Source organism: Dermacentor variabilis, chromosome 5 (genome assembly GCF_050947875.1).
Source record: "Dermacentor variabilis isolate Ectoservices chromosome 5, ASM5094787v1, whole genome shotgun sequence".
Classification (NCBI taxonomy): Eukaryota; Metazoa; Arthropoda; class Arachnida; order Ixodida; family Ixodidae; genus Dermacentor; species Dermacentor variabilis.
In genome coordinates, this window is record NC_134572.1 from 168,900,978 (window position 1) to 168,923,562 (window position 22,585).

The following is a 22,585-nucleotide window of genomic DNA, read 5'->3' on the forward strand; positions in this document are numbered from 1 at the left end:
ATCTGCGCCATTTCGAACACGTCGCGCCTACGTCACGTGTCGACGAAAAGGCGACATTGTCCACAATAGAGGCTCAAGTCACCAGATGAAGGTACACGCGCGATCGTCTAGTAGGCGAGATTGATGAAGAATTATATGGGCGACGGCATCAACGCATAATGACTGCGAAGGCACCTTCAGACGTGTACAAAGGTCAGAGTTATAAACGAAGGAGCCCTGTGATAACCAGAAGCAACCTAGTAGTGTACTGAGGGTTTTTCAGCACAATGAAACGCGTACACATTGCCACAGAACATGCTTGGCCAGCGGAATATTGATGAGCATGTCAAACGGATGTTTATTCTGATAAACTGTCGAGAAGGAGCTTGGCGTGGCTAGCGGTGACCAAGGGCCTCACTTGAATGTACTCGGCACGAGGTAGCAGTAATTTTCCTTGCAGCCATTGCGGCAGCAGATGGATCCCACCTTGAAGCAGTTCAGTTGTTCACAAGTCGTGTTATTCCTCGGCTCAATGCAGTCCTGGGCCGAATTAAACACTGGTGGACAGATCTCGGTGAATTCGGGTGGCGGACGTATACCTGGAATGGTGCGAAATGAGAGAAGAACGAATAACATTTCAACAATATTATAGGCAAGATTGTCTAGTGTTACACTTTGACAAACCCTTCGTCAACCTGCGTTCTATCGAAGGAAGCAAAGTTCAGCTATTAGGTAAGCAGTGTACGTTGTGATGTCTGGTATTGTGCGCCATCAGAAAGTTACAAAAGCTTTTATAACTAACACCACAGTAAATTTTTTTATGTGATAGAGGCATTTCTGTGTATTATTTACGCAGTGGTACCTCCTAGTGCTAGATCCAAACGCCGTACTAGACATTTTAACGTAATGGTTTGCGTGCCATGGTTTGTGGCACCTAGGCCGAAGCGGGCACAGCCTAGGCACTGTGGCAGTTTGCAAGTCAAAGTTCCAGCAGCTATGTATACTCATCGACCAAAAAAAAAAGACTTACAATGCGAACAATTGTTACTTGTCTGAACGGTATAAAGCATAGAGAAACATACCTACGTAAAGAGCGGGCAATCGAGCCATTTCGCAGCCCAGCAAGTAGGGGTCCGACCACCCGCCAGGCGGCGTAGTGATTTGCGCTTCCACTTTACCTTACATCTACGGGCGTACGTCCACGCATCCCGTTTCCATAGAGACGTTAACGCTGGGCTTTTCATGTGCCTCTGGTTACCCCCTCCCCCCTTGCGCTTTTCCACGCACCGCTTCGCTCGTGGGCCAAGGTGTTTCCTTATCTCTGCAGAAATGATTTGGCTGTTTCTTACATTAAGAACATTGTTAGCAATATGTGTGTTATGCAAGGCGAGTATATTTTGCACGTGTAGCGTAGAATCTGAGCCGTGGCACCCGTTTACCGTGCAGCCGCCCGTCTCTCTTTGTACCCATCTCTTGCGTAAGATCATTTGCATTAGTAACAAGACGTAATTTTCCAAAAGTCACTCGCAAGACCTTCACTCTAAAGCGCAGAATTTGTTATGCGTGGCTCACCCGTAGCATGGCACAAACGTTTTCATTTGGCGCGGGTCGAGCACTGCAATGCAGATTTCGGATACTCTTGTGAAGGATGGGAACCTCACGTGCATGGATGCTGCATGCACCTGGCCCAGTTCGCAAGTGCCACTTTTACTTGACATGTTGCCTGTCATTGCTAAAACATTCTTCTTGTAGTTTGTATTTATCTAGGGAAGGATCCGGTATTTTTGCTGCAAAATTCTCTACGTAAACAAGAAAAAAAATGTTTTTGCATGGAACTACTGCTTCCTTTTGTGAGCAACTGAGAAAAGCGGCTTAGAAATTACAAAAGAATTGCAATAAAGAGAGCCATGACCGCATTTTCACAATATGCGCGAGCTGGTTCAGCCTTGCTGTACTTCGAGAAGCTTGGCGTCTTTCCCAGTGAAATATTTGCCATCCGCGAGTTTATTGCGTCCATCTGCACGGCCTGCTTAAAAATGAAATATTGAAGCTCGTGCGCTCCACTAGAGACGACGTATGGAACATTTTTGCAGCCAAAGGTAAAGCAGAATCGGAAACATTGTTATCGAAACCGAAACCAGAAGAGAGCTCAACCACATTTAGTCGAAACAAATATTTTCTAGGAAACAAAAAGACGCACGGTACTTGCACTAGTCTGACTTATTACCTAATTATAAAGCAATAATACTGATTTAAAATCGGTTCACATTAACAGTAATTCCCTATTTGAAACTGAGCACTAATGAAGCAATCTACTTCGAAAGAATTCCGCGCTCCGCATCAGTTTTGAAAAATTCGAGAACAATGGAATACGAGAGAATCCATCCTTTCTTAGTCACAAATACAGGAAGAAAGAAACGATGATGTGGATGCAGCAGACGAGGAATTAATTTTATGTTTATTGCCATGTGTAAATAAAGAACCTACAGAAATTCGGACAATTGTCTCCTAATGCCTAGCGTTGTTTAGCTCGACCGATACTTATTTGCTGCTTCCGTTTCCCCGATTTCAATTTCTTCCACACCCATATAATTCCCAAATTTTCGTTGACTCGCTCCCAAATTCAAGTTGGCCCATCTCAATCCTATGTATTTTCTATAGAGGCCTATGTTTTCCTATGAGAAAAGTCTCACGCTTGTTGGGCTACAGGCATGATTTTGCTCCCGAATCGGCGGGGGTACTCACCAAAGAAGTTGGGGACGCACCGATTATTTGGAGACATTTGGCCACAATAATGCGATTATAAATCTTTCTAATGATGAATGCGTTGCAGTTTTAAGTTCTTATGTCACGTAACTGAGGCCTTTGCTTGATTCGGCACCGTGACGCTGATGGCTGCTCGGCGACATTTGCTCGAAGCGAGTGGCGCGGGCCTTCGGGGGTTCCATCGCATAGCGACGGCTGTGGTTGCGTTCTTAAAACTCCTGGGTAGAGAGTTGCTTCTTTGGGGCGAGGCATGGACACAGAGGGCTCATTGAATGAGGCTCATCGAATGAGGCACATGGAGCGGCATCAGGTACGAGGAGCGTACTGGAGCCAGGCTCCGCGCTCGCGCTTCGCTCTGAGCACGCTGCGCCACCCAGCGAACACGCCGCTACAGATACATATTTAAAGGGGGTTTAACAAGCGGCCACGTTCGACGTGCATGGGGTGCTGTCGCTTTAATATATTGAAGCTGCATGACCCCTGTGTTGCCTCACCACGTCCACTCTGGACGATTGCTTAAACATGACCACATGCCAATATAATGCACGTAGTGTTGAAGTTGTCTGTTCGGGTACATACCCAGTTGGCACATACCCACTGACTAGTTCTCAACAGGCCAGACGGTGCCCTGCAGCAAATTCTAGACCACGTTGTCCGCTCGGCAGCACAACAGTCAGTGCGTACCTCAAATGCCTAGTGAGACAAGCAAGCGGACAACTTGTGTCACTGGGTATGGCTAATAGTCTACATACGGACAGATAGAGAGAGAGAGAGTGAGCAAGGAGAGGAAAGGCAGGGAGGTCAACCAGATGAGCGCCCGGTTTGCTACCATACACTGGAGGTAAGCGAAAGGAGAATAGAAATAGGAAAAGATATGTAGAGTGAGCACGGAGTGCACGTGGGAGGATGTGCAGGGACACTGGGAGGATGCGTAGGGACATTCTTAGCCGATGCACCTCAAGCAGTGTAGCAGTGCAGGAATCGCTTTTTGTGCCAGTGACAGGTGTGGCCACGGTCTGAGTATATTTGATTCGGAGAACAGTCTCGAGTACAGTTGGTTTAAAGTTCTCCTGAGAGAGAGGCCTCGGACGTCGTAGTTCACTACGACGTCCGACGCCCTCTCAGGACAACTCGTACATAAGCCCGTACATAATAGGTGCCCGGCGGTTTCCTCGCACCTACAGGAGTCGCACACTAGGTTCTCGGCCATTCCCATACGATAAGAGTAAGCGCAGGTGAACGCCACTCCCAGTCACAAGCGGCACACCGAAGGTGGTTTCGCCGCCGGAAAGGCTAGACGGCAGCTGTAGCGAGCGGTCCAGCTTATGCAATTGGCAATTGCACTCCAGAAAGCCTGTGAATTTTGCGTGAAAGCAGGCGAATTTCGTGGCAGTGCGTGATCTCACCGAAAGTATTGGACGTGTCTGGGTGTGTGCGTGGGCAGATCGGGCAGCCCTGTCAGCAAAGTTGCTGCCGACAATGCTACAGTGAGCAGGAATCCCCTGAAAGATGATACTGTGTCCAATTTCCAGTGCATGGTGGCGTACTTCCCTGATGTCGGGTACCACCTGATCGTGAATTCGGTGATGTAGTGCAGACTTGATACTGTGAGTCACAGAATATGACCGATTTCAGTGTCGGCTCTTCGTTGACGTACGTCATAGTGGCATGGAGAGCTGCAAGTTCTGCCAACGTATATGTAGTCATGTCTGACTATATGAATTTAGCTGTAGCCTGCTTAGCATTGTGTGAATGCGAAAGTGTCATTGTATTGAACGCCGCTCAGCGTTGTGTCTAAATATGAACTCCTCGCGGGCGAACGAGTGCGTTGAGGCTTCGATCTCAGACGTCATTGTACCTTGATTAACTGCCATAGATTCTCATCCGCGACGTCAGCCTACTTTGATGAAATGCCATAGAATATAATGGGAGACACTCGAGTAAGCGGTGGAGATTTTGACGTAGCCATATTTGTCACGCAGCGATTGGCAGTGGAAATTTCGGTCCCAGTGGCTTGATGTCAAAGCCGAGTGCCTAGGCCTGATATCTAGGAGGTGCTGGTTTAACCCAGTGGGCAAGACACTCCCTTCTGAGCGTGGGGTCGTAAGTTCGAAACTAACCACCGCCAACCCCTCAGAGCGATAGCTCTACTACGCCGTGTCTCGGAAGGTGATCCATCGTTGCCGAAATGACCTTGAGCCGCCGCAACGCAAGTGTGGCAGGTGTGACGTCACGCCACGTGATCCGCTGCAGAGATGGGTCGCAGCCGCGTGGAGCCTTGCCACTGTGGCACCACGTGACTAAGCGAAGGTTTTTCGCCGGCGCTTCGTCGCTCAGTCAGGCCCCGCACACTCAAGTTCTAGCGATCGCCACAGAGGGCGAAAAATCAACCGCGGCGCGTTCCAGCGTAAGTGGAGCTACTGTAATTTCGTCGCATACTTTGTATTTTTTCTGCTAGGGGCGCTCAACGCGGCTAAATATTTGATCTATAGATGTACACATAATAACCGTCAAACAAAGTTGACGTGTAACTTTCTGCAAAATAAACAGACAATTGTTTTGATTAAACTTACGTTATTAAAGCCTGTGCTTTATCACTTTAATAAAGGTTTTGGGACTTCACTGACGTGTAAGAAGCCGCAGCCCACTGGTACCGATGGCAGTCCGTGCGGTTATCGATTCAAATTATACGGCGGTTATATTTGCGAACGGGGTGGTCGTTTCCTCGGTGCAGCATCACGCAGGTTCGTCTTAATTAGCCAACAATAATATCTCAGCCAGTTTATGAACCCGACATTCGATAGCCGCAACCAGGCCACCGGGTTTAAAGACGGTAAATTTTATCAGCTGCGGTGCATCACTGGCGTAATGGGTACATACACGGCTTTCGTCGTCAGTGGTCTGCCGGGTCTAGCCGCGTAATGACGGGTTGTTTGAAAAAATGTGCTAGCTAGCGTGAGAACTCGTCGCCGCAACCGAGCACAGTCTGTCTGGAAACTACCCAAGAAAGCGGATTAACCTTGCAGCTTCTGGGTGTGTGCACCGGTGAGTCAAAAAACACTGCTTCGCATTTTCAACTTTCAGTTCCTTCGGGTACAAGGCGGGTACAACAGATTGCTGTAGTCATTTTTTTTTCAAAGTGGAAAATCATAATAAAGTTATTGCTCTTCAATGCCAATTCAAACAAGGCTCTTGTTATTTTGCCACGTTGCGAGAATTCCTAACACGGAGTACAGTAAAAGAAATGAATAGTTCTGGCTGTGTCTGCATGAATGATACACTGCGATAAATTCTCAGCACATTAGTGCAAGTATACTTCCGGCGATACAGTTGAATTAATATCATTTCATACATAATAAAATTGCTGTGTTTATTACCTAGTAGCTGGAAAAAAAATTAATCGAGGCTTCAATAATGACAGCCCGCACAAGGACACCATTGAAAGAAATGCACACTCAAAACAGTGTTGTGTGTGCTTTTCTGTCAAGGAGCGTTTTGTGCACTGTTCTTAGTCACATGAAACACAAACTCACCCACGTTACCACCATTGTAATTGAGGCTTTCTTGTGCCTCTAGCCTCCAAGATGCTGCTCATATTTGATCACCACTTTGGACTATTGTCTCTGGACGTGCAAGTCACCAGTGAATGTGTCGCCACAGAGCCAGAATCCTCGCAAGGTATGTTTCTGAACACTTCAACTAGAACTGATTTGTTCATGTATTGGACAAGCTTTTGTTTCACCATTCTTTGCATGCATGTTTGTCATGGCTTCATGATTGCTCTTTTCAGGAAGGACAAAAGAGATTATTGGTTTGCAAGCTGCCCACACCAAGCCGTAAGAAGCTCAGCGGACACCATAATGACAACAGGTCCTCTTGAACTATGTGCCCCACTATGAAATGTTTGCAAGTTTACCAAATAGAGGGCTGCGAGCCTTATCAGGAAAGCAACAGTCTGCAGTTTTGTATCGTACCGAGCGGGAATGCTAAAATTTGACGTACAAGCTTGCTTGATTTTAAGGGCATTTTATGACAATCGGAGAAGTAACAAGTTCAGTTCCAACTTGTTTCTTTTCTCGTCATGTAGTAAGCTGCGACTTGGTAATGCACAAATTTCATCTGCTATTTGAAGATCAGGTTGACGGGCATTACCAACAAGTATCACATGCTCCTTCATAGCGTTGATTTGTTACATGAAACTGCAAAGAATTTTAAAGCCTTCAAAACCGCTCAGTGCAATTTTGAGGATATGATGCTTCATGTTCACAGAAACTCTGGCCGTCACTCTTCACTTTATTATTCTATTTTTTTATTTAACGTACGCTCAGGGCTGTATGCCAATAAAGAGGGGAGTGGTTACAAAGCAGTAGAGTAAAACAAACAAGAGCAGTGAGTTTTGGTAATACAATGATTCTCCTGATTATACAATGTTAGCTAATGTTTTGCAAAAAAAAGTTGGTTATCGGTGATGGCTACGATACTTGAGGGAAGGTGGTTCCATTCCTGAGATGTACGAGGTATGAAAGAAAGACTTCGTGTAGCAAGACTCAATCCCTGCGTTACTGCGATGATCGATGCAGTTTGAAATGTACTTGACGCCGCTATATGAAGTCGTCGTGAAGTGTCGTATGACGGAAAATTTTATGAAATATCGAAACATGGCGACTAGCTAGGGGAATAAGTGCTGGTTAGCTTCGTTAAGGTTATATTTGCGGTACAGTTATAGCTAGAAAGAATGAAATGAGCAGAGTTATTTTGTACTAGTTCAAGTGAAGTAGAACGACTAACGTGACTGGGATCCCATATTGCAGATGCATATTCAAGTTATGAGCGTATTAGCGTCTTGTAAAGGTGTAGTTTTAAAGTAGACAGCGCTTTGGAAAAGTTGCACTGTAAGTACCCGAGCAGGTGAATTGCATTGGTAGTGACATACTCTATATTGGTCCAATTTAAATATTTGGGAATGTGTGCGCAAATATACTTATAGGACATGATGAAATCTAAGGGAGCATTGTTAAGATAGTAGGTGATAGGGTTAGAATTAGATCTGGATATTGCATTTTTCATTTGCAAAAATTTGCAACTAGGCTAGCCCTGCACCGTGAAAAATGGCTAGAACAGACAACTTCACACAACTGGCCTACTCCACACTTCTCAAACATGACGAACCAATAAAATCTAATTTTCTTTCGTCTTCAAACAGCAGATGACATACCTGAGGACAGTGTGTTCCCAACAAGTTTGAAATATACTTGAAGTTTGGCTTAACATTCAGCCAATCAATACTGGACGAGCAAGGGAAGCCTCAGCGTGGGAACTATCTTCGCAACCGCCTTCACAAATATGTTTGATTTTTTTAAACATTGGCTACAGGCATAGGCTTTCCTTGCTCACCTGTGTTACTCAACTGACATGTTCATCTCCTTGTAACCTTTTAGCATTGTTTGAACACGCAAGCCGAGATGCTTTTTCAACATGAAACCGTAAATCGCACTTTACAAGGATCTGTGAGCATTAATTGGGCATACTGATATGTTTATTTAGTGTCGTCGTTTACACACAGTATTGGCAGAGGTCCTTGTAAGCACTGTCATCTCCATAACGTTCCTCGCCTTCCTACGAGTACTCCACTTGTGTCAAATGCTTTACTGCCGCAGCTGAACAATAAATGTGCAGTAGATTTGCATTGCAGCTCGAGCTTACCTTACTGACAGTACACGTTTGCTGAGCACTTCTTGTGTTTCTTTTTTTAATCTAGCTGAAATTGTCGAAGGCAGACAACATACATATAATATGGAACACGTCAAACAGCACTGTATGCAACAGAAGTACTAGCGTAGGCGAGCACAATATCGTTGTCCTTCCTTTAGCGGCACGCCCAAACTTTCCTCGATTTCAGCTTTCAATTCCGTTAAATAGATTACCGTGTTTCTGTATGTTGTCAACTCAGTAACTGACAGCATTAGCTCCACCTAACCTGTACGAAAATTGTGGGTCATGTACTGCTTCCTTCACGATTGTCAATAAACAATGCAAGCTTACTTGTCTGACGTGTTTCTTTACCATTTGAGGCCTCTCGGTCACCTGGCGATATAATAAAGGTATCGATAGTCATTTAAGAGTATTGTACACACGAACACCGCTCCAAAAGCGGTAGCAAAACACCAAAAACGAGCGAGCGAGCGAGCGAGCAGCACAACGAACCCCACCAGCCGCTATCGTGGCGGCCATATTGCGCACTACGTAATGATGATGATAATAGTGCCAGCGCCATCTCTCGGTTGCATACTTTAGTTCGCAACGCCACCGCTACTCTTATTTCCGTTGCAGTGTGCAAGGTACAGTTTCCCTTCTCTTAATTTGTATAGGTGTTCTGTGGCTCAGTGGGCTCAGTCGAGCCATGGATGGCACGCCGGCTGGGCCCTCCTTGCGTGCGCTTCACCGCAAGCGACTGGCTGAGTGCAGCCACCCGCTAGATATAGCTAGACGGCAGGCTGCGAAATCTCAAGCAAAGGCAAAGTTGCCTGCTGAAACACCGGAATACAGGGAGGCCAGGTTAGCACGTTATAGAGACGCTTACCAAGCGCGGAAGTGTGCTAAGGCCGAAACTACCACAATCACCGCCGTCGTTCACAAACACGAACAATAACAAGGAGACGAAGCCGTGGGTACAAGGGCACCCACAATGAACGTTTGACTAATCGCACCCTACGGCTCTGGCAAGTTCGACTGCGACGGCCAGGCTTCACCGCAACTTCACGGGCAACCCGCTCGCGGCGTGTGTAACGTGTGTGAGACTGTGGCCTGACTTTAATGAAAGACTATGTGCATAGTCCTCGAGCTGTTATAACTATGGTTAGAGGAGTTAAACCTCAGCCAATGTTTCCTTTCGGCTTTCATTACACGTCAATTTCTTCATTGCGATTACCGAAGTGAAGTTCGAACGTAAACGAGAGCTTGCGCGGATAAGACAGACTTCCACGAGCAAAGGTGCTATGGCGTCGCTGTGGCGTCCGCTCCCCTAACGCAACACCTGACGCGGCAGCTGTTTCCTTTGCCCTGCTCTGCTCAGTCGAGCCGCGCAGCTTACGTGGCACCGCATCCAGTAGGGATTTAGGTGACGCTTCCCTGCTACAGACGCCGGCTTTGTCACTCAATGGCACATGTGATGCTTTGGAATCAAAAGATTTCAATCGGTGGAGCATGAAAATCCGTTTAGTTTTATCTGATTGCACTGCGCCACCTAAAATGGATACATTTTTCATCTACAGTTATAAAAAGAAGTGCACGTTACAACGCTAACGCAGAATATAAGGCAGTATGGATTCAACTCGCTTGGAATATTGCGTGCAATAGGCAATGCTTACAACTCCAGCCTACAGTGACATGAGCAAGAACGATTCCACGCTGAATTTCGAAGCCCGAAGCAGCGCTGGCTAGCACATTGAAAACGCTGTCACAGGAAGTGCTCGTTATTTCGGTCCGGATCATTTCCATGACAATAGGCACAATTCATGAGAAAGGACGTACCTGTCTAAGCCTTCGGAATAGTTTCGCACAATACATCGTACCACGCACTGCGTTGGCTCATTAACTGCGGCGCTCTGCAGCTGAGCGCCGGGACGCGCAGGCTCGATTCGCCCTCCAAATTCCAATGTAAACGGCACAGAATACATTCGTGCCCTTAAGTCTAAGTGAACACTCAAGAATATCAAGCCCTCAGACATGCCGTCACTCATAACCCGCTACGTTGTTTTGAAATGTTGAACCCAGTGGATCAGTCAATCGTGGTTCAGTAAACAGTGGGCCGTACCTTTGACGCACCAGCTTCCACCGCACGGTTTCGGGCAGCACTCCAGACCCTGCGCGGCGCACTCCGCGGGGGAACATACGGTGTAGTCGCAGGTACTCAAGAGACCCGACCGCCTGTGAGGGCAGCGAGCTTGCACTCCCGTCACTGCGGCTAGCACCAGGAACCCTGTAATGGCAGCGAACGCGTGGCAGCGAACCCTGCCGACACCCAGGGTGATCATTGTACCCGTTGGAATGGACGCCACGCACATGCAGAGAGCAAACTGCGCCATGGATGTTACATGAAAATCTTATATATGTGTCGACCGCTCCATGCTGGCCGAGTTACGGGGAAGCGCTCTGACGTCACGGATGCGATATCACCACAGGTGCGTGGCGATGCGCAAGCGCGAGATATCACTTACCGCAGGTGCTACGTGCTCATTTCCACCAATCGACAAGCGACAGTCCACCACGTATAAAAGGAGACCGAGGGAATCGGCGTGAAATGTCGGAGACCCGAACACGGCATTGCTCGTGCCGCAATTTCCTTTCGCAAATAATCAACTGCATCGCCCGACGGGCACGGAAAGAATGTAAACGAACATGCTTTCTCTTCGTTGACACATGATTCGTTTAGCACTGTGCTTATTTGTGGATGTACCACTTTTGCAAAACGACTACTATCAATTTTTATTCGCTTGCACTGCTGTTTACGGCCTTAAGGTATGCGCTTCAGCAACATACGTGATAACCTAATTCTGAAAAAAGAAACCCGGCAAAGGAAGTTTTCGAGCAGGAAATAAAGGAAAGCTGTTTGGGCGCTTAGAATAACAACGACACACCATTCATGTTCGAATAAATTGAGGCAAGCTTACCCGCTAGGAGGTCGTCTATGGCATCGGCGATGTAGGATAGTAGCCGGCGACTACTTGCTGATACCTTGCTGTCTGTGAAGTGATGCGCTGGAATTGAAAACGGGTCTCTACTTCCATAAACCACACTCGACGATTCTTGGTCCAAAAGCCTGGAAGCGGAAGCTCTGCGCCTATGACCACTGACACCACTATACAAGCGCGCGAAGCCGCGGCTAAGCGTCAAAAACGAGCCGAAGGAGACGAACTGCGAAAGCAGCAACGCGACAATGCGAGACGGCAACGCGGAGAGGAGGTTGAAGCTTGCATGCGACGGTTTGCTATATGTGTACTTCACACTGCGGCTCATTATGTTCTGCAAGAAGTCGGACCCCTCCGATCGTTATACCTAATACATTACCAAGTCACAAGCAGGCTTTCGCCTTCACGTGTTACAGGAGTGTACCATGCTGCCATAACTTTTTCGCCAGTCTCATATTTATATTTACGTCATCGCATAATGAAAAATTATCGTAAATTATTTCAGAGAAAGAATTAGGCAGAAGTCATCTTACGATTACTGCCGATGTAATGCAACAGTAATCAAGCAATGTAGTGACAGATCTTAGTCATGGTCAAGTTTATTCAGCACGTGTAGACGTAATAATTAGTCTTTCGTTCTCTACACTATGTTCACAACTTGTTCAAGTTTACTGGTTATCCCCGTATATGCTGAAGGCAGCAGTGTATCGCTATGCATTTTTCCTCCGAATTCTCGTCCTCTGTTGCCGACTCGTTGAGCCCAAAAATTGTGTACAGCCAAAAAAATAAAATAGAAGAACAAAACAAAGAACAATACCAAGGAGGCCACCTGCCTGTCACTCACGTACTGACAAACACGCTCATGTGTCTATGGTCCGATTCCAGAGAATGGCAGGCAGAGTCTTGCTGTCTTCTTCTGCCAAGCTTCCATTTTATTTAGAGCGAAAACAAAATGTAAACTTGGACGATTCTAAGGTTCTGTAGCTCTGACATCAAATGAAGAATGAAGCTCAACCAGAAGTCGCACCGTTGCTTTGTTGCAGCTAGCGCATTCGCGTGCGTGAGTCTATTTACGTATGACACATTCACTAATTTACTATCGGGTACTGAATAGGGGCCTCAAGTAGGATTGGCCATTTCGCCTGATGGCAATGCATTGAAAGTGATGGGAAAATTTAGCGTAGTACTGACAGCGTCTTACAAAGTTCCCGTGATGACGACCCAGGCCCCGCAATTAGATTGTGCTTGAGATAAGGTATAATGAAACCCATCTGCGTTTGCAGAGTCCACAAGCAGGACTGTGCTAATTTTATCTGACGTTTACCCATAATCTCTTTAGTCGTATATGCAAAAGGAATAAATGGGTGTTTATTCCGTGACAGCCTGAGAACGCCAACGCCATCGGCGGCCAGGCAAGCGCGCCTTGAGCGTCCTTCTAATTGCTCTCTCAGGAATAAGTACGAGATATTATATTTAGTTCATTTCTGAAAGCCAGAATAAGACTGTAGTCGGTGAAAACCTGATAAATATAAACAAGCTCCTCCGAGAAAAACGTAGTGCGCCTGCTCTTCACCTCTGAAAGCAAGCCGAGCTTACAGGAATCCTCTCACAGCTCAATAAATTGGCTCTGCTAATGTAAATGCTGCGTCAATTGGAAAGTAAGAGCTGATTGTTTCAAGCTAAAATGCTAGCTATGGCTGAGAAGCTATATCAAGATCAACAATAACATTTTCCCTAAACGTTCAAATTTCATCCTGAAACCAGTGGCGCAAACACAGTTCTGGCGGAGAAAACAGTTGTTTTGCGCTCGCCAAGCCGCTTTAAGTCAAGCAAGTAAGTGAATATAATTGTCTTGCGCACCTCGGCTAACTGCGTTCGAGTTATAACCATATAATATATAACCTCGTAATTCTTGTGTTGTCACCGGGAATAGGTGTCCGCAATCACTGAGGCTGGGGACGGTTTCGCGAAGGACACAAGTAATCAGAGTGGGCTGTGAGAGTAAGACATGGACCTCGCCGTGCTTGTCGGCGACGAGAAAATCTGCGTCGCGCCGATCGGTACGAAACGAATTTCCATCACCGGAAAGAAAAAACGCGCTTGTCGCAAGCCAATCAGAAGGCGTAATGTGTGCCTTGCTAGCACACTAACGGCAACATTCCTGTTTGCACGATGCATGGAATGGAAGCACATTTCTCTCCAATATACGTCACATAGTGTGATATTGTCTCACTTTCCTATAACTCTCGCTCGTAAAGGGAGCAAATGAGCATTGAAGCAAGACGACGGATGTATGACACTGACACAGGGGTGGTGGAATAACGAAGAACGAATATCCATGGAGCGGCATAGGCTGCGTAACAACAACGACAAGACAACATTGACATAGCCATGTTTAAGTTATAACGATGGTATAATGACGACAGCGTGGCGACGACTATATGCTGCGACGTCAGAAGCAGAAAAAAATGTTTCTTGGGCTCCTGCCATCGGCTCAAACGGTTGACAGGCCTTTCGCTCACTGACTCACACATTGTTGTAGTGGACCTAACCGCGGTCACTATAAGTACAATCAAATGACGACGATGGCGTGATGACGGCATGACAACAACTGGATGAAGAAGCTGCAACTACGACTATTTCATGACTACAGTGGGAGGAAGCTACTGAAGTGATGACAATGATAAAGCGAAAGCGTGACGACGACGGCATATTAACAACTGCTTGACGATGATGGTGTGACGATGCCATGACGAGACTCAGATGACAAAGTTCGAATGACGTCGACACAACGACTACACCATCACGACGCCGAACACATACCTAGTGGCCCAAGCTATTTGATAACTTCGACCACTAAGTGTGCGCATCGTAACATGACCCGAGTTAGATCACGAAGCTGGAATGACGAAAAGAGAACGACCACGATGCATCCCGACCAGCAGCATATACATAGTAGCCCAAGCAGGCACACAACATAGATAGATAGATAGATAGATAGATAGATAGATAGATAGATAGATAGATAGACAGACAGACAGACAGACAGACAGACAGACAGACAGACAGACAGACAGACAGACAGACAGACAGACAGACAGACAGATAGATAGATAGATAGATAGATAGATAGATAGATAGATAGATAGATAGATAGATAGATAGATAGATAGATAGATAGATAGATAGATAGATAGATAGATAGATAGATAGATAGATAGATAGATAGATAGATAGATAGATAGATAGATAGATAGATAGATAGATAGATAGATAGATAGATAGATAGGCAGGCAGGCAGACAGACAGGCTGGCTGGCTGGCTGGCTGGCTCACGTGTCTGAAGTAAACAATGGTATTTGCATTAAAAATAAGAGCGTAGGGCGAAGGCGTGTGCTGCGCGTGGCAATGTAGCTTTCATACCTTTTCTTATCAACAGAGTCTCGAATAGGCATGGAGGCTTAAAGGAAGACAACCTCCTCAGGTTGTTCCACGCCTTCCTCATGAGTCATATAGTTTATGTGGCAGCCATGCACAACTGGTATAACTCCGAGAAGAAACGATTAAACACGCTCATCAGAAAAAGTATAAAAAAAGTACTAGGCATTCCGTTACGGGCGAGCACGGATCTCCTTATGCAACTAGAAGTGCACAACACATTGGACTAGATAATCCAGGCCCAGGAGTCAGCCCAACTGGCCCATCTATCCTGTACCCCGGCTGGAAAGAAGATCCTGGCGGCTCTTGGGATCAACCCTATCCTCATGGAAGAGCGGAAATATGAAATTTCAGAAGATCAAAGAAACAACGTACGAGTTGCACCGTTTCCCCGTAATGTTAATCCTCGACACAACGTAGGCAGACGCAGGGCAAGAGCCCTCGCCCTCCTCAAGCGTACCAAGGACGATCCCTACTCGGCATGTTTTGTCGACGCAGCCCAATATGAACAGTCGTCTAACTTCGCCATTGCCCTCGTTGATCACAACGGACAGATAGTGAATGCGGCTTCCCTGAAGTACTCAACACCAACCAGATCGGAGCAGGTCGCAGTTGCTATAGCACTCCTAGACAACAGCAGATCACAAATCTTCACTGATTCGAGATCGGCGGTCAGGGCTTTCGCTACAGGATCCATCGCTGAGGAGGCTCAGAAGATCTCAAGAAAAAGATGTTCTCTCCGCACACCATCGCGTGGTTTCCGGCTCACCTCGACCCCCAGCTTGCTACGTTTCCCAATCTCAATGACATCGCCCACTCCCAAGCGCGCGCACTAACCCACCGCGCGGGAGCAGGATCAGGCTCAGGAGGAAGAAGACGACGATGGTGTGAGCGGTCGCATGTTGCCTCGGCTCCTGCATTTTTCATTTTTGTGCCTACCCAATCGCTTCAAGCGCCTGATTTCCTGCCTGGACCTATGTGAGTGTTATCGGCACTTCTTGACAGTTCCTTTAGCAACTCCGACGTCCCTTACGCGAGCCGTAGTCCTTTTTAGGGCTCTCGGCTGACCGTCTCGCTGCTGGGCCTAGCTCGGCCTAGCATGGGCGCAGGAACGGAGCGCGATGGCGCGCGCACCTGGCGCGAGATCCACAATAACCTCTCGAAACAGCGTCAGTATCCTTCGCCACCAGCATACCCCACAGTGGCTCATAGGACTCAATCAAGAGCAGAACCGAAGCCCCCGCCGCTGCCGCGCAGCGATTATAAAATCATCCTAAGAGTTCGTGGGGGCCTCAACTGCGCTGGAATCCATGCATGCATCCTCAGACAAGTCATCCTCAAGGCTGCCGGGCTCCCCATCACCGACCGCACCAGTTCTGACCAAATTCGTGTCAACACCATCAACAATACCGTTCTAATCAGCACACCAGACATGGGACGTGCAGATCTCTACCACAACATCCAGAGTCTGCAATTCAATGGTAACCCTTACGAAGTCGCCACCCATGTGGCCGATCCCATCGATACCTGCAGAGGATGCATTCACTTGCCCCCAGATTACTCAGAAGATGACATCACCTCAACCCTCCGCAGATGCAACCCAACATTGATTATTGGGGGTGCACGACGCCTGGGCAATACTGAAACCATCATGGTCATATTCCAAGGCGAAATCATCCCTTTCTACGTCAACTACGACGGCTGTTCACTTCGATGCCGCCCCTTCAGGCAGAAGGTAGAAGCCTGCACCCGATGCCGCGGGATTGGTCATCGCCAGGACGTCTGCACTAATGCCACGGACACACTCTGCCCCAAGTGTGGAATGAAAGACGCACCCATGGACCACGAATGTGACCCGATATGTGTTGTGTGCAACGGAAACCATCAAACCGGCTCCTCACTGTGCAAACAAAGGTTCAAACCGCGCCCTAAACGTCCCAGGCACAAACAAGACACTTCACCCACCAACCGAACTCCCAGTCTCGACCGCACTCGCGACTCAAGCCGGCGAAGAAGTCGGAGCAAAAGCAAGGACCGCGGGCCTGGCTATGCAACCCAAGACGTCGCCTGGCCAGCTCTATCATCAAGCCCTACTCTCGCCAACTCCTCGCGCAACCCACCCCAGGTAAGCTGGGCTAAGGTAGCCTCTTCCAGCTGCTCCTCAAACCAGACTGCTAATAATGAATCCCTCCTTGAAGAAAATGCAATTCTAAAAGCCGAAATTCAAAGACTTAAATTAGAACTCCAATCTCGTCACCCCTCTACTTCAACCTCTGAAGCCCCTCTCTCTAACACGACCCTTTCGACTCATCATCCATCAGCCCTACCTGAAACCTCTTCACACCGCCCCATGGACACTAGCCCCTCCACTGAACGGGAACCGCCTCACCCTCCCCCCAGCAAACGTAAAACTCCGAGCACTCCGCGATCAGAGGACACCCTAGACGAGACAATCTTAAATTATAACGACAGACTAACCGCTTTGGAGACTAAATTCCATAATATACTCACTGCAATTGAAAAAATCAATACAGATTACACAGCCAGGAATGAAAAGCTAGACAAATTTATTGAATTCGTACAAGCACACATCCAACAAACTACAAGTTGGATAGCTGGAGTCACCGCGAATCATCCTAACATAGTTGCACCTGCTCGATCCGCCTCCCCACCAGCTCCGCTTAACAATGGCCAAGAACCCGACCCGCTCCGAGTTTGAAGTGTGGCAGTGGAACTGTAGGGGGTTTCGAAAAAAGAAAGCACACCTCCAGCAGTTTGTAGCCTCCTCTTCTAATCTCCCAGCTGTCATTGCGCTTCAGGAAACTCACGGACTAATCAGCTTCCCAGGTTATAATGTCTATCAGAACAATAAGGTCTCCCGGCCAGATACGGCAATTCTTATGCAAAAGCACCTCACTGCCAATCACTCCCAATTCGACAGCGTCGATATAGAGCACGATTTTCTAGAAATTATTCCTCGCAGAAATAACGCACCTGGCCTTTACATTCTCAATATCTATAGTCGTCCACAAGACAAACATCACCGCTTTGACTCCCTTTTCGCTCAAGCTATTGCCGCTGCCACCCACCACCCCCTCCTAATCCTTGGAGATTTCAACGCACCCAACCATTTGTGGGGTCACTCCGTTTCTACTCCTAAGGGCAGAGCCCTATGGATCCACATACAAGACCACAGACTCACATTACATAACGACATCGATGCACCAACCAGGCTAGGCAATAGCGTAGCTAAGGACACCTCCCCTGATCTTACGCTTACACACAGAATCCAACATGTCACATGGCACAACTCACAAGTTAACCTCGGCAGCGACCATTATATCATTACCATCACACTACAATTCAAACACAAACCCTTTGCACCCAAACGCCTCAGCCTTACCAATTGGGACAATTTTCGAGAGGCCCGCCAGATATCAGCTCCCACAAACATTCAAGACATTTCAGAATGGGTTCAGCAACTACACGCAGACGCCCAGACGCACACTACCACTCTGCCCCCCGAAACCGCTCTCACTACGGTTGATTCCAAGCTTCTACACATGTGGGAAGCCAAACAGTCTCTTCTCAAACGGTGGAAGAGGCAACGGTTCAACCGAAAACTAAGACTCAGAATTGCCAAATTAGACCTCCAGATCCAGGAGTACGCCACACAACTGGCCTGCCAGCAGTGGGGCCAGGTATGTGAAAGCATGCATGACAACCTCGATAACAAGCGCACATGGCAACTCTTGCGACACTTATTAGACCCTACCACATCGCGCACACACCACAACCATAGCATAAACAAACTGCTACATGCACACAAAAACAATCTCAACGGATTCTTCGACGACCTCCGCCATAAACATCTGCCTCCCGCTCAGAAGTATGACATGCCGAAATATACTGGCGAACCCAACGACCTACTTAGCGCCGCTATCACGGAAGCAGAGGTTCGCCATGCCCTCGCCACCCTGCGCACAATGTCAGCACCAGGCCCCGACCTTATTAACAATAAAATACTCCGCAATCTAGACGACAACTCTGTCACAGCCATCACGGCATACTTCAATCACTGCTTTGACACTGGCACCCTCCCTAGTTCGTGGAAAGATGCCAGGGTAATTTTTATCCCAAAGCCAAACAAACCCCTCAACACTTCTAATCTCAGGCCTATATCACTAACCTCTTGTCTAGGTAAAACACTCGAACACGTCATCCTCAACCGACTCAGTAAATACATGGAGGACAACAATCTTTATCCATCAGAAATGGTAGGTTTTCGAAAATCTCTCTCATGCCAAGATATCATGCTTCGAATGAAGCATGACATCATTACACCCAATAGCAGTCTAGATACGCAAGCAATTCTCAGTCTGGACCTCCACGGCGCCTTCAATAACGTTTCACATTCCGCCATCCTCCGAGAGCTTAATCTCATTGGGGTTGGCGGAAAGACATATGACTACATATGTACCTTCTTATCCAACCGTACCGCAACGATACACATAGGCACAGAGCAATCCCTTTCATACGCTTTAGGTAGCTACGGCACGCCCCAAGGCTCAGTGCTGTCCCCTTTTCTTTTTAATCTTTCTATGATGCCGATGGCGCAAGCATTGCGGTCTATTCCCGATCTCAAGTTTTCACTCTACGCCGATGACATCACTCTTTGGACGACTGGCGGCTCCGACGGAAAGATTCAAGACACTCTACAGGCCGCAGCAGACGCCGTCGTGGCTCATGCCGGGGCTATGAATCTCACATGCTCCCCTCAAAAATCCGAGCTGCTACTTCTGCCATCCCACCGGGGGACCGGAAAACACATGTCTAGCATAGAGGTAATCCTAAAGCACATCCCCGTTACTAGAGTGGACAGGCTCCGGGTGCTCGGTTTACACATTCAAAGCAACCGGCTCAACACATATACCCTACATACACTCCAGACCACAGTCGATCACACCCTGCGTCTTCTAGGGCGAGTCTCCAATAAACATGGCGGACTAAAGGAGGCCGAACTTCTCCGCTTGATTCAGGCCTTCGTTATCAGTAAGATTACATTCGCAACACCATATCTACATTTCCTTAAATCAGAATCAGATAAAATCGACACTCTTTTACGCAAAATATATAAATTCGCTCTCGGAGTCCCCATACGTACCTCCACTGAAAGGCTAATGCTTACTGGAACTTTCAACACACTTTCTGAACTCACAGAAGCCCACCTCACATCCCAATATAGCAGACTTTCTAACACCGCAACAGGTCGACACATTCTACAAACTCTTTCTATCACTCCGGCATCCATCATCAAGACTAAATACACCATTCCACATCACATACACGAGAACCTCTGCATCCCCCCACTTCCTAAAAACATGCACCCTGTGCATCACAAACAGCGCAGGAGGCAGCGAGCAAAGGCTCTCCAAAAACAATTCTCCACCTCTAAAGACGTGCTCTATGTTGATGCAGCCGAATATGGGAACAGAAATCATTATGCAATATCAGTCATTAACTCTCACGGGCAGGTCGCTGCGGCCGCCTCCATTCCTGGCTCTTCCTCGGAGGAGGCGGAGGAAGCGGCCATAGCCCTGGCCCTCACAATTCCAAATTCATCAGTTATCGTTAGCGACTCCAAAGCAGCCATACATAACTTCGGAGCGGGTAGGGTCTCTAAGCCAGCTTTTTCTCTCCTCTTGGCTCATCCTTTCAATCAAACTGTGGCATTAATCTGGACTCCCGCGCATGCGGGCCTTCCCGGAAACGAGGCGGCTCATGCCAGTGCCCGAGGATTTACAGTCCGGGCTCAGGCATCAGATGCGTCGGACCTCGCCACGGAGGAGGCGCCGTTCACAGCGCGGGATCGACTTATTACTTACCACGAAATCTGCACACACTACCGATTAGGCCGCTTAACCTTTCCGCCACTCATGGGCAAATCCCCGCGTAGGTGTGAAGTTCTGTGGCGACAGCTGCAGACTCGCACCTTTCCGTCCCCTTACCTCCTCCACCGCATTCATCCCGCCATTTACCTTTCTCCCTCTTGTAAATTCTGTGTATCTCCCAGAGCATACTTAAACCATATCATGTGGGGGTGCCCTAAGCACCCCCTTCCCCCTTTCCTCAAGCAATTAATATCTAGTGAGGAGCAGTGGGAGGCTGCCTTGCGCAGCTCCAGGGCCGATCTTCAGGAGGCCATCCTGGAGTGGGCTGAGAGGACAAAGGAGGCCTACTTCAAGTAGTTCCTCCCCCCACCCTCTATTCCATTGCCCCCTTCCCTTTAAAGAGGGATAACTAAAGTTTTTCATCATCATCAGGCTCAGATTCCGGGGTTCTCGAGTTTCAGGACACTCTCACTACTTTCAGCGAAATTACTACGCACTATCACCTGGGTAGGAGGACTTATCCTCCCCCTCGCAGTTAACTGGCTAGACCTCTGGCGTCCACCTTACGAATGCTTCAGACTAAGTGATATCCAAACCTGGCCATTTTCCACATGATCACTCCAGAGGCTTTTAGTTTACTTGCCCCGACTGTGGGGCTGTTAGCAATCTCGCATACATGCTCTGGCGATGCCCCTCGTTACAGGGATCCAATCGCATCACAGAAGAAGAATGGAGCTCTGCCATCCAGAGCTCAGAACTTTCACGTCAAACCTGGGCTGCCCAGAGAGCCCACGAGGCGGAGGTTAGGCTCGGCCTACCAGTCCCCACGTGAGAGCGGCCCGCAGCTTTGCCCTAGGGCAAAGCTTCTCAGGACCTTGTAATTAAAGTTCTCTCTCTCTCTCTCTCTCTCTCTCTCTCTCTCTCTGTCTGTCTGTCTGTCTGTCTGTCTGTCTGTCTGTCTGTCTGTCTGTCTGTCTGTCTGTCTGTCTGTCTGTCTGTCTGTCTGTCTGTCTGTCTGTCTTTGCTTCAGTTGCTACGTTGCCGTAGGCCTTTTCGGTACAGAAGTATTATAGTAACTGTAATAAGCTTAAGATACCCTTAAAGCTTTCGTATCGACTTCGATCCGCTACAAAAACCGCCGAATTTCGGGCATGAATTCCAAATAGCTAGTTAAGTAGTATCTTTCACTTTGCCTTATGGTTGCATAAACCACTTGGTCGGTACGCCCAGTAATTTCTATTTAATGTATTAGATGGTTGAGCAGTTCAAATAAAGCTTGACACTTGCGCATGGGCTGTTCTGACAAAGCTGTTCATGCAGTCACTGTAACGTAGTATGTAAACGACATCTCATAGCGGCAAGGTATAGCAATAACTACTCCAAAATAAGAATAAGTTCCTGGTAGAGTTGCCTTGACTGTTGATATGGCTTACTTTCACTGAAGTCCAATTCTCAGAGCAGTAACCGAAGAACTGGTGAAAATTGAGGCAGCCAGTCATCAACAGACTGCCGGGCACCAGAAAGATGGCACTGTAGGGATCGAAATACCAGAATTTCCCGTTTCTATTATGTCTTAGTGATCTTATATGCTAAAATTACCAAAGCGACCGTAGATTCGAAGCCGACAGAAAAAAGTACATTCCGAAAGGCAGCGGTAAGGAGTAGGTCATCGTCAGTTGCCAAAGAATAAAACACCGTCATCCACTTGTACAATAAAGAAATTATTGCATGCCTTTAAAACTAGAAAATAGTCTTTCAATTGTAACAAGTGCTACCTTGTGCCTCCTCATAAAATGGTATCAAGTGTAGCTATTATGTTCATACA

General features: G+C 47.5%; 1 protein-coding gene across 2 annotated transcripts; it reads right to left on the reverse strand.

The window, feature by feature from the left end:
* Positions 1-296: 296 nt before the first annotated feature.
* LOC142582032 (uncharacterized) lies at positions 297-22,280 on the reverse strand. Of its 2 annotated transcripts, XR_012828364.1 has the most exons (4): positions 22,194-22,280; positions 11,415-11,501; positions 10,559-10,755; positions 297-578 (listed from the first exon to the last, which is right to left on the reverse strand). XR_012828364.1 is itself a non-coding variant. In XM_075691454.1 (3 exons), exons 1-3 carry the CDS (start codon positions 11,758-11,760, stop codon positions 394-396), a joined length of 696 nt encoding a protein of 231 aa, XP_075547569.1. In that variant the 5' UTR covers positions 11,761-12,013; the 3' UTR covers positions 297-393. The 2 variants fall into 2 exon arrangements, 1 of the variants encoding a protein (XP_075547569.1); XM_075691454.1 differs by lacking the exon at positions 22,194-22,280 and having other exon boundaries at positions 10,559-10,723; positions 11,415-12,013.
* Positions 22,281-22,585: the final 305 nt, after the last annotated feature.

Excerpts from the sequence above, each read along its gene's own strand:
- LOC142582032 (XM_075691454.1), bottom strand. The coding sequence starts at position 11,760 with ATGAGCCGCAGTGTGAAGTACACATATAGCAAACCGTCGCATGCAAGC. Across the intron at positions 10,724-11,414 it reads CATAGACGACCTCCTAGCGG|GGTTCCTGGTGCTAGCCGCA; the intron begins GTAAGCTTGCCT and ends CTGCCATTACAG. Across the intron at positions 579-10,558 it reads TGGAAGCTGGTGCGTCAAAG|GTATACGTCCGCCACCCGAA; the intron begins GTACGGCCCACT and ends GCACCATTCCAG.